This window comes from Lemur catta, chromosome 14 (genome assembly GCF_020740605.2).
Source record: "Lemur catta isolate mLemCat1 chromosome 14, mLemCat1.pri, whole genome shotgun sequence".
In the NCBI taxonomy this organism is placed as follows: Eukaryota; Metazoa; Chordata; class Mammalia; order Primates; family Lemuridae; genus Lemur; species Lemur catta.
Genome location: NC_059141.1, coordinates 62,636,333 through 62,650,334, shown reverse-complemented (window position 1 = coordinate 62,650,334; position 14,002 = coordinate 62,636,333). Strand labels below are relative to the sequence as shown.

The window sequence follows — 14,002 nt, the reverse complement described above, 5'->3', positions numbered from 1 at the left end:
CTGCGTCCAGACTGGGGGCAGATGGCACGATGATTCCTGCCGGTGTTCCCCAGATCACGGGGGAGGTGGGGGCCCTGGGGCAGCTCCAGAATTGGGCAGCAGCATGGCCCTGGAAGGACTGTCTGGCTGAGGACAAGAGCCTGAGGGGTGGGGCAGGCGGTGGGTAGGAGGGCAGGAGCCCGGGAGGGCCTGGTGGGACCTGAGTTTAAGTCCTGGATCCATCATTAGCCATGTGACCTTATGCCTTGGTTTCCTCAAATATAAACTTGAGATAATAAAGTCACCTGCCTCATGATATTTTTTCTGAGGATTAAATGGAAACAGAGAGCCCCTGGCACAGTCCCTGCTGCCACACAGTGGGCATGTAAGAGAGGTTAGCTGTTTGCCCCTGGTTGCTCCACCAAGGAAGGCATAGGGGTGGGGTGCAGGGGCTATCCCAGCCTGGGGGAGTTGGCTCCCTTGAGTTCTCAGCCACTTTTGGAGGTGGGGACAAAGGCACTGCTGCTCCTTGCTACAGGTCAGGGTAGTCTCGGGCCCAGTGGGTCAGGACCTGTGGTTTGTGTGGGACGCGGCAGCGGGAGGCACAGCAGGCAGGGCTGATGGCTGTGCAGTCTTTAGCGGGTACCGGGAACCTCTGAGGGCCTTGGCCTTGTGAGAGGGGTCCATAGCGTGAGCCCGTTTGCCCTCTGGGGCCCCAGAGTTCCCTCCTGCTCTTTGAGTTGATAAGAATCAGTTCTGGGCTGAGAGTCAATCTCTTACACCTGTGCTGAGTGGCCTCATTCCAGGGCAAGTGGCATGGAGTAAAGTGTTTTCTAATGAGCAGGGCTTGGGCTCCAGGACAGCTTTATGGGGCAGGGGTGCAGGCAAGTGTTGGCCATCTGTCTGCGTCCGAGGTGGTGGAAAGGTGGCAGCCGGCTCACTTCCCTCTGCCCTGCAGACCCAGAGCTTCCTACTCCACCCGCTGGGTGCAGACACAAAGGACTCACCTCACTAGAAAGTGTTCCATCTGGCTCGGCGCAGTGGCTCACGCCTGTAATCCTAGCATTCTGGGAGGCCGAAGCGGGAGGATTGCTTGAGTTCAGGAGTTTGAGACCAGCCTGAGCAAGAGCGAGACCCCATTTCTACTAAAAATAGGAAATACTAGCTGTGCATCATGGCGTGCGCCTGTAGTCCCAGCTACTTGGGAGGCTGGGGCAGGAGGATCCCTTGAGCCCAGGAGTTTGGGGTTGCAGTGAGCTATGATGATGCCATTGCACTCTACCGAGGGCGACAAAGCAGACTCTGTCTCAACGACAACAAAAAAGGAACTGTCCTACTGGCTTCCCAGAATGAGGCAAAGGAAGCGGAGGTGGGCTCTGCATGTCTCTAACGGAGCCTACATCCAACAAGAAGGATTCAGGGGCTGGGAAGATTCAGGAAGTGCCCGCAGTGATGTTCTGGCCCAGGTTCCTCACCTTGGGCTCTTGTCATCACTGACCCTGTCTGCTAGAGCGCATGTGGTCAGGGCATGAGGGGGAAGCCAGGGCAGGAGGCCTCTGGCAGGGTCATCAGTCCACCTAATGCCTCAGATTTACCCATCTGTGCATAACTGCCAGGCCCAAGCCTCCAGCAACCACTCTGCAGAGCCCTGTTCTGGACACTCCCCCATCATCTGCACAGGTTCAGGTCAATTTCACCTGGAAAGTTCGTGCCAGGTGTAAGGCTGGTGGCGGGCACCCCTCCCCTCCCTAATGGAAAAAGAAGAAGCCCACGACCTGCCAAGGACAATGCCTGCAAGGCCCAGCTAAGTTAAAGGACGACCACACCTGGATGGTTACCCTGATAGGAGTCTCGGTTCCTGGAGTCCACACATACCACCGGCCCCTCCTATTTCTCAGTACCCGCCCTAAAACTACAAGGGACAATTCTTGTTCTCCCCATCATAAATCTTCCTGCCAAAGAAACCCCTACCCCCATCCCTAAAAACATGTATAAACCCACTCAGACTTCTGGGCGATACGACTTCTCGGGTCTCTCTCTCTCTCTCTCAGGGCCCGTGAACCTCGCCCGGGAGTGCCCCAGTAAAGCCTCATTACTTACCCCTTTCAACTCAGTTCATCTCTTTCTCTGACGCCTGTCTATCCAAAAACCTTACACCAGGCAGTGTTCTAGGCACTTGGGACATCAATAAACCAACTGGATGAAAGCATTTGCCCTTGGAGTGCTTGTGATCTAGGAGGGAGAGAGACACATACTAAGTAAAATGGCATTTTACAAAGTAAGTGCTAAGGGAAAAAATGGAGCAGGGTGAGGGCATCAGAAGTGTAAAGGAGCTAAGAGTTTGAGCAAAGATAGAAAGGAGGTGATGGCTGTAGGCAGAGGGCACAGCCAGCGTGAGGCCCCTAGGAGGGTGCCTGTCTGGATGTTTGCGGAACGGCAGGCAGCAGGCCCAGGCTGAGGCCTGGAGCCACTGAGGCAGGGGACAGTGGTGGGAGGTGCTGTCTGAGGGCATGGGGTAAAGTGCAGGGGCTTGAGCTTTGGCTCTGAGTGAAATGGGTTTTGAGCAGAGGAATGACATGATCTAATTTAAGTTTTAGAATGATTTTAGGTGGAGGCAAAGTACCTGATCAGAGTCTCTGGGACCCCCAGTTCTGGCGTCCTTGGCTCCTGCTGAAAACGCTGTACGGTAATCACCTTCTCCTGGACTGTGGCCACAGTCGCTGGCCATTCCCCTTGCCTCCTGCTCTCCCAGTCCCCTGTCCACACCTGTGCCCAGCTGTCTCCAAGAAATGCTTCAAAGGATGATTTCTCCATCATGTCTTCTTGGCATAGGGAGGTCTAGTTTTGCCTGCAGGTCCCTCTCTGGGGGTGGGTCTCTGTCCCATGGGCGCTGACCTCCAGAGGTCAGTTCTTTTAGATCACATTTTAGGACTTTTGAAACACACTTTATTTCAGTCATATGAATTATGTAAGTATATCTTACTGTATAAAACAGCACAGAATTGTCTAAAGTGGTCTCCCTCTCCATTTCCGAGAAGAAACCAAGAAACAAAGCTTAACAATTAGGTCTGTGATCTTCCATGTTTTTTTGTCTACACAAAAGTAATCAAACATACAGAATTTTAAAAATGGATTACACTGCATAATGTTCTACATGTCGCCTTTTTGTTTTGTCAGCCGTGGCCAATTCCCCTCGCCAAAACAGACAGCCGACCTCCTTCTTTGTGACAGCAGTAGAGTTCCAGACTGGGCGACCGCCACCCCACAGAGCGACGTTCAGGTGGTTTCCAGTCGCTTGCACAACAGCATTGCGTGCGCGCACCTCCCGGCCCCGGCAGGAAGGAACTGCGTTAGCGTGCAAACTAAACACGCCACATCGGCCAGCGAAAGATGAAATCAAAGTAAAACCAGTTGAAGACGGTAGAAAACCTTGTCTGAATGCTCCGAGGCTCCCTCGCCTCGTTTCCAGCCGCAGCCCCTGCTCCAGGACCCTCCCGCCGCCGGGTCCGGGTCCGCGCGGAGCCGAGCGGCGCCCGCCCGCCCCCAGGGGGCGCCCCAGGCCGGGCCGCGCGGCCCCCGCCCCCACCAGCAGGGCCGCGAGGCCCCCCAGCCCCCGCGCCCGCACGAGCGCGTCGTCCGGAAACCCGATCCAGCCCGCGCCCAGGCTGCCACCCGCGGCTCGGTCACGTCCTCCGGATTCGGTGTCCCTTGGCCTCCTGCCCACTCACCCCGGACTGCCGGGGAGCACGCACCCCAGCTAGAGCCCCTGTGTCACACAAAACGAGCGCTCGCGGGGGTCGTGCTCACCCAGCCACCACCCATTCTCACCTCCAGGGTCCCCGCAACTAGGACACCACCACTCTGCCGGAGCAGCAGGCCTCACGCCCGGGGGCCCGCCGGCCCACCCGCTGCTCCGCCCCGCGTTCTCTCTGCCCTCTGCCCCTTCTGGTCCCCCTTGTCGTGGGCTCCCGGAAAGACAGAATGAAGCGGTCTGCGGGAGCCCGGACCCCCGGGGGGCCTCCCTCCCCTGTCTCCTCTCCGGGCCGGAGGAGGAGGGGGCTCCCAGGCCCAGGAACTGAGGGGAGCCAGGACTCCGCGTGGGGCAGTCGGTGAAAGGCCCGAGGTGGGAGGCCAGGGCCACAGCCCCGCAGGGGGCAGGATCGTCTGTGTGGAGGCTCTGAGAAGGTCTGGGTCACGCTGGGACCAGCACTCTACACTCCTTTTAGACCCTGTGGGCTCTAAGCTCCTCTGAACCTGCCCAGTCTTTCTTCCTGCCCGGTGTGAACCTCGCCAAGGGGAAGAAGGCTCACTCACCCCCTCCCATCACTCTAGGGTGCCTGATCCACCCTCTGCGCTCGTGGGGAGGAAAAGGGACAGGAAGGTCACCACTCCAACCAAGCCGCAGTGCCAAATCCTACTTGTTCGTTTGTTTTCCCCTGGTCAGGTTACATTTTGAAACCACCAACAGATTCTTAGTTTCCAGTGGATGACAAATTTGAAAATTGGGCAGAGTCCCAATGTGGCAGCTTACAGATTGGGTAGCCATAGGCAAGTCACTTACCTTCTCTGAACCCCAGTATCCTTGTCCAAATAAAAGGGCAGCTGTGAGTAGCTCTGAGCATGTTTAGGGTGAGTTTACATGCTAAAGATCTCAGCAACAACCGCTGTGACCCACCCTCATGCCCTAAAGAGAGGGCGGGTTCCCTCCCAGCAGGAGGCCGCATCCTGCCCGGTCCAGGGTGCTTCCAGTCATGGCACAAAGAAGATACAGTTTCCTCTTCTTTCTTTTTGATCAATTCCAGACACCTGCAACAAACAATAAGATTAACAACAGCCGTTAAAACTGGCCCCTGCGGGGTTTATGCACATGCATGGCTGTAGGACCTCATTACAGGAAAAGGGAAGGATGTCAGCTTCCCTCATGTCCTTGAATTCCATAATGCAACCTGCTCCAGCTGTCTCTACCGATTCCGTTTTGTTTTCTTCTTTGGTCAAATACAGATAGGAGAAAAGATCTCTCCTTCCCCAAGGTAGAGTTTTAAAAGCATTGCCTCAGGATGCCAAGTGTTCTGGAAAAGAAGGTGGGCAGTGAAGGAGCAGGCAGAGGGAGGGCTGAGGGGCCCAGCAGCTCCTGCCTGGCTCCTCTGGCCTCTGTTTGAAATTGGCTCAAAAGACATGGAATTAGTAGGCAAAACTGTCTCCTCCTCCTCCTCTTATCTGCAGAGGAGAGATCGGTTCCTGGCTGGCCGGGGCAGTGTCATCGATACAGCTGGTGTCATCGTTACCTTCCACTAACAGATCACTTGACACCTGCCGGCTCGGGCAGGGCTGGGCCTGGCCATTGCCCGGCTGTGCTGGAGGCTTGGGCCATTATCCCAGAACCCCAGAAGAGGCCAAGACACAGGCGCTGCTGAGATGCACTGCTTGGTGACCCAACAGAAGGACTAGATTGCTCCTGGTGGCTGCTGCCCCTTGCAGGGTCCCAGCTGCCTCTTTGGTTCCTGCTTCCTGGCCTCTTTCACTGTCACCGGCAGAGGAGATGAGGCTGTTGCTGGCTGGGAGCCAGGGTGGACTGACGATGCTGCTTGGAGAAGGGGCACCAGGAGTGGCTTCGGAGTGAGGGGCCGGGGGTGAAGAGCAACCTGGGCATCCCACCCGGCCCTGCTCGCCTGGCTGGCTGCCTTTCCCGTGTGTGCGTCCCAGGCGGCATCATGCTGCAGCAGATCCTGCATGACATGTACATTGACCCTGAGCTCCTCGCCGAACTCAACGATGTGCAGAAGCACATTCTCTTCTATAAGATGCGGGAGGAGCAGCTGAGGCGCTGGAGGGAGCGGGAGGCTTGGGAGGCCCTGGCCCAGGAGGAGGGACTCAGGCCCCCAAAGGCCAAGCGAGGTATGTGGCTGGGAGTCACTGAGGGGTTGGCTGCCAGTCCCCCAGGAGGTAGAAACTTAGCAAGACTAGGCAGAGCTCTTCTTCAAGACAGGCACTGGTGTGCCGAGGGCTCGGGGCCGGAAACCCTTGTACTGTAGGCGTTGAGTCCCATGAGCCTGGGCTTCTGTCTTTTGACTAGGACCTTGGGGCTTCAAGGATGCTGCAGGGGGTGTCCGGGGGCCCTGCTGGGATGAGAGAATGAGGACTTGCTTTGTCTGGTTGTGGAAGGCGCGAATTCTGGGAAGATGCCAGTGGGACCTCAGAGTGTGCGCAGATGTGGTCGGCAATGGCACGGTGAGTGAGGGCATACTGGTGACCCTCACTGGTGGGTTCTGGGCTGGGTGCAGTGAAGACACGCAGCCCACTCTCCCTTGAGTGGGTGGCACAGCAGTTCTCAGCTGGGCCCGCACTGTGCACTGTGCCTCTCCCTCCGGATCCTCGTGTGATCCTGCTTGTGCCTGGAGCCCCCCTGGGCATCGGGAGAGGGTGTCAGGGAATGTCGTGCACAATGAGTGACCAGCCACAGATGGTAGTAGCAACTGCAGACAAAGCAAGGGCCCGACCGACATTTAGGGTGGTTTATATGCAAAGTCACGTGCCAGTCAGGCCTGTGGATGGGTGCACCTGTGGGTGAAGGAGCGTGTTCAGGAACTCCGGGCTAGAAGCAGGTAGGCTGCTGGGGCTTGGCTTGGTGCAGTCCTGCTGGGGCTGGCAGTTTCTGTGGATGCTGCACGCGCTGTGTGCTTTGCAAAGCTCACTTACCTTCTCTCTCGTTTGCTTCCCACACAACCCTCTTCTTGGCCTCCACACTGTTCCCGGAGTGCAGCTCTGATCTGTTTGGAGTTTTCAGTCCAGGACAATGTCCTGTTTCAGGGCTGAGCATCGAGGCCCACTGGTGATCTGGCTCTTTTCCAGGCCCGGCTCACTGCTGGCTAGTGCCCACCGTGTGCCACAGGCCACACTCATGCCAATCCTGACACACTTGTTCTTACCTCTGGTCTTTGTGCGTGTATGTCCTATGCCTTCGTCCACCTGAAAAACTCCGTCAGGACTAGCCCTGTGGCCTGGAGTCTTTGGGGGATGCTCCTGGCCTAGTGGAGTCCTTGTTCTTTTGCAGCTGCCTGGCATGTAAGACCTAACCTGCCCTCATACTTGCCTTGCTGTCGTTGTCATTCCTCATCTGCTTCCCTGGTTCTCCCAGTGGACTCAAAGCCTCTGGAGCATCAGACCATACTCCATTCTGCCTTCCTCCCCTGGGCCTCACGCAGAGCTGGCATGTGGCATTAAATCCTCATTTCAAACAAGACACAGCAGGACCCCAAGGGGGGAGGTGTGGCAACGCTGTGACTTGGCTGCAGATGGCTAGTGCCTTCCTGGCTGGGCTGCGGCTGGCAGCTGCACAGCTATCTGGTAAAGTGACAAGCTGCCTTGCCAGCCGCACCTGGCCTATGCCCTGGGGCTTCTTCTTGTCTGTATGGTGACTCTTCTGGGAGAAAGACAGATGCCTAAAAATTTAACTGCAAAAATATTTATACGGAGATTTGTCACACATTGACATCTGCATTTTCATGTATAAACGATCCATTAAACTCATTGGGTTTCTGGTGCAGAAGAATCTTTTCTGGGTAATTAATTTTCTGATTTATATAGAATGGAAAGGAGGGGGAGCAGGCTGGGAGTCAGGGTCACTGGGATCCCGGCCCTTGGCTTCAGGCCTGCCTTTTGGAACTGTGTGGGTACAAGGCTGGGAGGCCTGGGGGGCTGGCCCTGCCCAGGAGCCCAGAGAACTTTTGCTGGAGGTTCCAGGATGACAGTGCCTGCTCATGTCCTGAGGTCATGATGAGGGGTTGATAGCCCTGCACTTTGTCCGTGACCTTTACCTTTACCTTTACCAGGGGCCCGTCCTGCCCTTTCTGCTCCCATATCCCTGTGGAGCGGCAGGGCAAGCCCCTGTGACCCCATACCAGGTGAGGCAGGTGAGGCTCCTTCACCTTCACACAGTGATGCCATACCTCCGGGTCACCCAGCTGCTACATCCCGTGACTTTGACGTGAGTTTGACTGATTTTTTCCATTTATTCACTTCCAAACTTGGGACTCCAGTGAATCGAATGATCTGTGCACACACTCATCTGTTTGCCCATTCGCTCACTCATTCGCTTACCCATTACTGAGTGCTAATGTGGAGGACTGGATGGCGTTCGGGTCCTGGAGTCCGTGGGTGGGTGGATATTGGGGAACAGCCAGCTCGAGTGCTGGGGTGAGGCTCGGTGCAGAGCTGGGGTGTGGTGGCTCAGGGTAGGAGTACGCGGGACAGGCTCCGTAGCCTGGATCTCTTTTCTTCCTTTCCTTCACAGGCATCCCCCCTTCCCGGTCCCTCCCTGCTGTTTGTCCTGGAGGAAGCATCTGCTGTACCCTGGTTGTGCTGTGCGCCAGCCCCTCGGGATCTCTGAGCACGACTTGGCTCAGTCCTGGTCAGCCTGAAATGACAGTGTGACTCCTCCCATCCTGTGTCTCCAGTCCTGCTTGTCCCCTTCCTGCCTTTTCTGGGAACGTTTCCCAGCTCCCAGCTGTCCTGACCTTGCCATCCTTAGGTCTCAGGCGACACTCGCCATGGCACTATGGGCAGGCAGGACAAAACCTGCAGCCTTCGAGCTGTGCCTGGTGACAATGGGAGTAAACACTGGTGACATGGGGCATTGTAGTTTACAGATCCTCGGGGGCTTTACTGATCCTGGAACTCATAGAAAAGAGCTGGGGTGAAAACCCAGAGGCACACTGTGAAAGGGCGGAAGGGGAGAAGGTGGGGTCACCGCTGGGGACACATTGCTCCCCTCAGCGTGCAGCATTTCTCTTTCGCTCTCACTTTACACTTTGGTGAACCCTCTGATGTCTACCCTGTTGCGGAGGATAGAGACCCTTAGCCAGGTAGTTTTCTCATCTACCATCAAGTTTGCTGTCTTATCGCATTTCTGACAAAGTGTGCTGTCCGGTGGGAATTTGGGTTATTATACTGAGACTCTGGGAAGGCCTGCTGTAATATTATGTCCCTGCAAGATTTAAGCCAAGCCCCTCCGGCATCACTGTGACCTGTGCAGTCCCCGCGCTGTACCCCCCTGGGCCACCACAAGAACTCGCAGCCTGGCAGGCCCCTTCTGCACTCGGTTAGCCTGGTTTCTGGGGCTGGAGTTGGGTGTGGCCGTGTTCCCAGCCCAGGAAGATTCCCTGTTTGGACCTGTCGGTTCTGCCCTGGTTGACGGTTTCTGCCAGTGTTAACTTGGTTTTTCTGTGGAGCCAGGCATTGTGCCCCCTGCCCCCGTCCTGCTCCCCTGTCCATGATCCCAGCCTGAACACCCTGAGAGTTGCTTATTCCTCCTGGGGTTTCTCACCAGGCAGCCAGCCCAGCATCAGAACCCCTGTGTCCCCCGTGCTGGCTCGCTGGCCTGTCCTCATTCTGGCCGGCGAGGGCACGAAGTCCAGCGAGGCTCCAGCCTCTGCTGCCTCCACTCTCCACAGCTGGGCTCAAGAGGAGCACCCACGTCCCAGGCCACCTCTGTCACTGCTCTGCCTGTGTGGCTCCCGGCCCCAGCCCTGACCTGGGGCCCGAGGGAGTCACCATCCTCTCTGTATCTCAGCATTAAGTCTGTCCCGCTGCCCTAATGGAAGCTGCGTGATGCAGTTCTCACTGGGCATCTGATCTGCCTTGTCTCTGTTTCCTGGGGAACCCTCCGGTAACCATGGCAACCTTGCCTGCTGGGCCTGGGCTCTTCTAGCCTCAGTGTGTTCCCTTTCCGGGCACGGCAGTCCTGACCTAGGATGCCAGTCCTGCCTGGAACCCTACCTGGGCCCTGCACCCACCTGCAGATGTTCCCAGCGTGGCCCGTTCTGAGTGGCCCCCGCCTCACACTCTCCCCCTACAACCCTTCTCCCTGCAGCAGCCAAAGACCTCTTGACACAGTGATTAGCTCAGGCCTCCCCCTGCCTCGGTGGCTTCTATTGCACTCACAACAAAATACGCATGGCTTTTGCTGGTGTTGGCCATCTGTCCACTTCTCCAACCTAATTTCTGCCCCTTTGTGTTGCTCCGCATGGAATGCTCTCCCCAGATCCTCAGAGGCTGCTCCTCCTCCACACCCATTTCTCATTTAAATGTGGGTTCTTCACTGACCCCTCTGTCATCCCAAGCTCTCTCACAACACCCTGCGACATGTCCTGCTAGCACCTACCACATCTGAAAGTACCTTTTTAAAAAAAGTGTGGTAAAATAATACACCAAACATAAAATTTACCGCTTTAGCCATCTTAAAGTGTGCAATTCAGGGACATTTAGTATTATATGTTCAAAATGTTATTCAACCCTCACCACTGTCTAGTCCAGAACAATTTCCTCGCCCCAGAAAGGAATCCCCACATCTGTTAACGTCACTCCCTGTCTTCTCCTCCCGGCAGCCCCTGGCCACACTGATCTGCTTCCTGACTCTACGGGTCTGTCCCTCCCCCTCTGCCCCTCCTGCTGCCCTAATGGAAACACCCCCCCACCTCCTTCCCTGTCTTTATTTGCTTGTTTAAGTACCATGAGGCCACGGAGGTCCCTTGTATTGTTCAAGTTTCTATCCCGGCCTCTGGAACAAAGCCTAGGGGTAGGGCTGGTGTGTGTCTGGGTGAGTGGCACGTTAGACCCTGGCATCTGTCCGGTGCCAGAGGGGCTTGATTGAAGAGACAGGTATTAAAGGATTTACTTTTTGAATGGAAGGCTGTGTGCTGCACAGTGGGACCCCTCCCCTAGACCTTGAAATTGATCAGTAAAAGTATAAAAAAAACCCCACAATATATTTGTGCTTTGAGATTTGTTGTGGGGGCTGATATATTACCACAATAATATATGTACGAGTAATGACAATTCTGTCACTTTTTCACTCATAACTCATTCCATTTTCTTGTTTTCTTTTCTTTTTGGGGGGACAGAATCTTACTCTGTTGCCTAGGCTGGAGTGCAGTGGCATCATCATAGCTCACTACAACCTCAAACTCCTGGGCTCAAGTGATCCTCCCGCCTCAGCCTCCTTAGTAGCTGGGACTACGGGTGCACACCACCATGCCCAGATAGTTTATTTATTTATTTTTGTTTTTTTACATTTTAATATTAACTTTACAAAGTGATCGCTTACATCATGAAATGCACCCATCCTAAGTGTATTTTTTCATAAGTTTAACAAATTTTATACTGTGTATCACCAACAATCAAGATACACAACATTTCTAGTTCCTTTGTGCCCATTCTCAGGTAATTATTAAATATTATATCATCCTCAACATGCAGCCTCAGAAAACAACTAACCTGTTTTCAATAAGTGTTGATTATAGTTGTATTTTCTAGAATATCATATAAATGGAATCGTGAAATATGCACTCTTTGGTGTCTGACCTCTTTCATTCAGCATAATGTTTTTGAGATTCATCCATATTGTTATGCTTATCTGTAGTTCCTTTTTTATTGCTGAGTAGTATTTCATTGTATCAATGCAACACAATTTATGTATGTATTTTCTAGCTTATGAATATTTGGCCTGTTTTCAGTTTCATGCCCAGATAATTTAAAACGTTTTTTTTCTAGAGACAGAGTCTCACAGTGTTGCCCAGGCTGATCTTAAACTCCTGGTGCCTTGGCCTCCCAAAGTGCTGGGATTACAGGCCATCAGTGAAACATTATCTACTGAAGATAAGAAACATAAGCATCCTTTTATATCTTCTCCATGATTTTGTTGGTGTAATCAAGGATATTAAATCAGATTTTAGACCGATTTTATTTGCATTATTTATTTTATCTTTCAAGATTTATTTTTTATGCTTATTGTAGAAGTTTCACAACCAAATAATGAGAGAAACAATTATTTGGACATTAACTCCACTTTGTACCGGTTTCGTTGCTCCCTACGTGTTTTTTCCCTCTGGGGGAAAAGTTATACATATTTTATTTCTCCTCTGCCGCATTGGACAAGAGATCTGGGCAACCGGGCGGTCCGCGCACCGTTAGGATCCTCAGTGGGTTACGCCCAGGCCCTGAGCGTCAAGGGAAATTCGTGCTTGAAGCTGTCTCCTGCCCCATCCCTATTCTTACTGTCATAATCTGTCCTTGAGGCACCACTGGTTTTGGCGTGCTGATTTTCCTCAACCCCCTTCTTCAGTTTTTCTGTTAGTTCCAACAGGTTTTGGGTGGATTCACTTGGATTATCTAGGGAGCGAGGCTGCCTGGGACACTGCGCAGCTTGGAGGGGTGGAAGCTCCGGGTATCTGGGCCATAGCTCTTTGCAGCTGTTGCTCACGACCTCTTTCCTGGGCACTGGGGACCGCGCTTCTAGGACAGTGCTGGGAGGGGGAGGAAGGGGTTAGGGAGGCGACTGACAGACTCTGCTCTCCTCCCTGGTTTCTCACAGTGACGATTCCCCACCAATAGTGCCCCATTCCTTTTGTTAAGAAAATGTTTTTCGTGTCACCATGCAAATATTCAAGGGACAATTCTGTGGAAGAAGTGTTTGATTTTTGCAGAGACTACATGGGATGAGAAGAGAAAAGGAGGTGTCTGGGGGTGAGAGAGGGTGTCCGGAGGCCTGTGGAGGACACTGATTAGTGCCAGGAAGTGAAGAAGTGAAAAGTCTCCTGTGTGTGGTGGTTGGCAAGGTGGCCAGAGCGTGGGGCTGAGGGGCGGCTGAGGCAGCAGGTGACCAGGGAGGGTACTGGCGGCTTCGGAAGGGAGCCCTGAAGTCAGGCAAGAAGAAACGCATCAGAAGTGGATCTGTGGTGACACAGGGCTGTCCACCTGAGCCCAGAGAAGTGCCCTGGCACCTGGCACCTGCAGGCACCTGCAGGTCAGCCCCCCTCGAAGCCTTGGGGGGTGTCTGGGGGACAAGCAGACCCTGCCCACTCTCCCAGACTTTCCACCCAGGAATGCTCCGTTAGCTTATTTCCTGAGGGGTTCCAGGGTGGGAAATAGTGTCATGGATCATTTTTCTTCCCTTGGGCTGGGTTGACACTATTTTCAAAATGCCTACAGCATGGTGGATGGATCCAGCTGGATTTTCATCCTGGTTCCACAGTCACCGTGCAATGGGAATAACAATACTTTCCCAGCAGTTGTTGGGAGGATTCAAGAAGCTTCTTCAAGTGGGAAAGTTTCTGGCGCCATGCAGGCATGTGACAGCCAAGTCACACTCATGTCCTTCCTTTCCTGGTTCTGGTGGCAGATCCCCTGGATGGGTTCGGGTTTCTCCCTGAGTGCCCCCCACCAGCCCTGTGTCTGGGGACCAGCCACACCACGGCCTGGCCAACCTCAGTTTTCCTGCAGTCTCAGCAGGGCATGACTTCGTGGGTGGGGCCTTTCTTGTGTGTGTCAAATCGTCGCCTCTTGTGTGGTTTGTAAATTTACTTTTACTTCTTATTAGTAGGATAAACTGGAGGAAGTTCAGCCTTCCCAATAAGAGGCCACTCTCGGCCTTGGGATGCTTTCCTGCGGATGAAGTAAAGATGGGGCATTTTGGTGGGTGTGGGAAGAGCCCACGGGGAACTGCTGTGAGCTACTGACCATGTGTGGCACGGCCTATGGCCTGGGACACCCTGGTTGTGACTGTGTGGCTGGGCATGGGGCCCTCCTGGGCAAAGCAGTGGAACAAAGGCTGGGGACCTTTGAGAGCCCTGGTGGAACTCCGCGCGCGCGCGCGTGTGTGTGTGTGTGTGAGAGATTGGCATGCCTTCTGCTGGTGGTTTGGGGTGTGGCTGGGGAGCTGGGGACACGCCTTTCTGTTCCACTCACCTGGACTGTGAGACCCGATATGGGCCGTGCAGTAGGTGCTCCATGCACCTGTGTCCTTGGCGTTGATGGGGCTTTACTTTCCGGCTCCCCAGACGTCTGTTTGCCTCGAAACAGCAGCCAGAAAGGTGGGACAGCTGGGGGGGTGAGGGAGCTCCTCAGGGGTGCAGTCTCACATCACTGAGATGTGTCACTGTCCCCTGCAGCTCAGACCCTTCATCTGTAATGGGCAGGGGGTTACTGAAACCGCCCCCTCCACGGGTGGTTGTGAGGACTGAATGAGCTG

At 54.3% G+C, this 14,002-nt stretch overlaps 1 protein-coding gene and 1 long non-coding RNA gene across 3 annotated transcripts in view; one reads left to right on the top strand and one right to left on the bottom strand.

Moving 5' to 3' along the window:
• Positions 1-1,992: 1,992 nt before the first annotated feature.
• LOC123649808 lies at positions 1,993-4,655 on the bottom strand. The gene is made up of 3 exons (XR_006739149.1): positions 4,541-4,655; positions 2,603-2,646; positions 1,993-2,211 (listed from the first exon to the last, which is right to left on the bottom strand). It is a non-coding gene; the product is annotated as an uncharacterized LOC123649808 (long non-coding RNA).
• Positions 4,656-5,615: 960 nt separating this feature from the next.
• SH2D4B (SH2 domain containing 4B) overlaps positions 5,616-14,002 on the top strand; it is a 72,547-nt gene continuing 64,160 nt past the window's right edge. For both annotated transcript variants that reach the window (XM_045568445.1, XM_045568444.1), the window contains exon 1: positions 5,616-5,888. In XM_045568445.1, the coding sequence (XP_045424401.1) occupies positions 5,691-5,888 (198 nt within the window). In that variant the 5' untranslated portion in view covers positions 5,616-5,690. The remainder of the gene's footprint in view (positions 5,889-14,002) is intronic.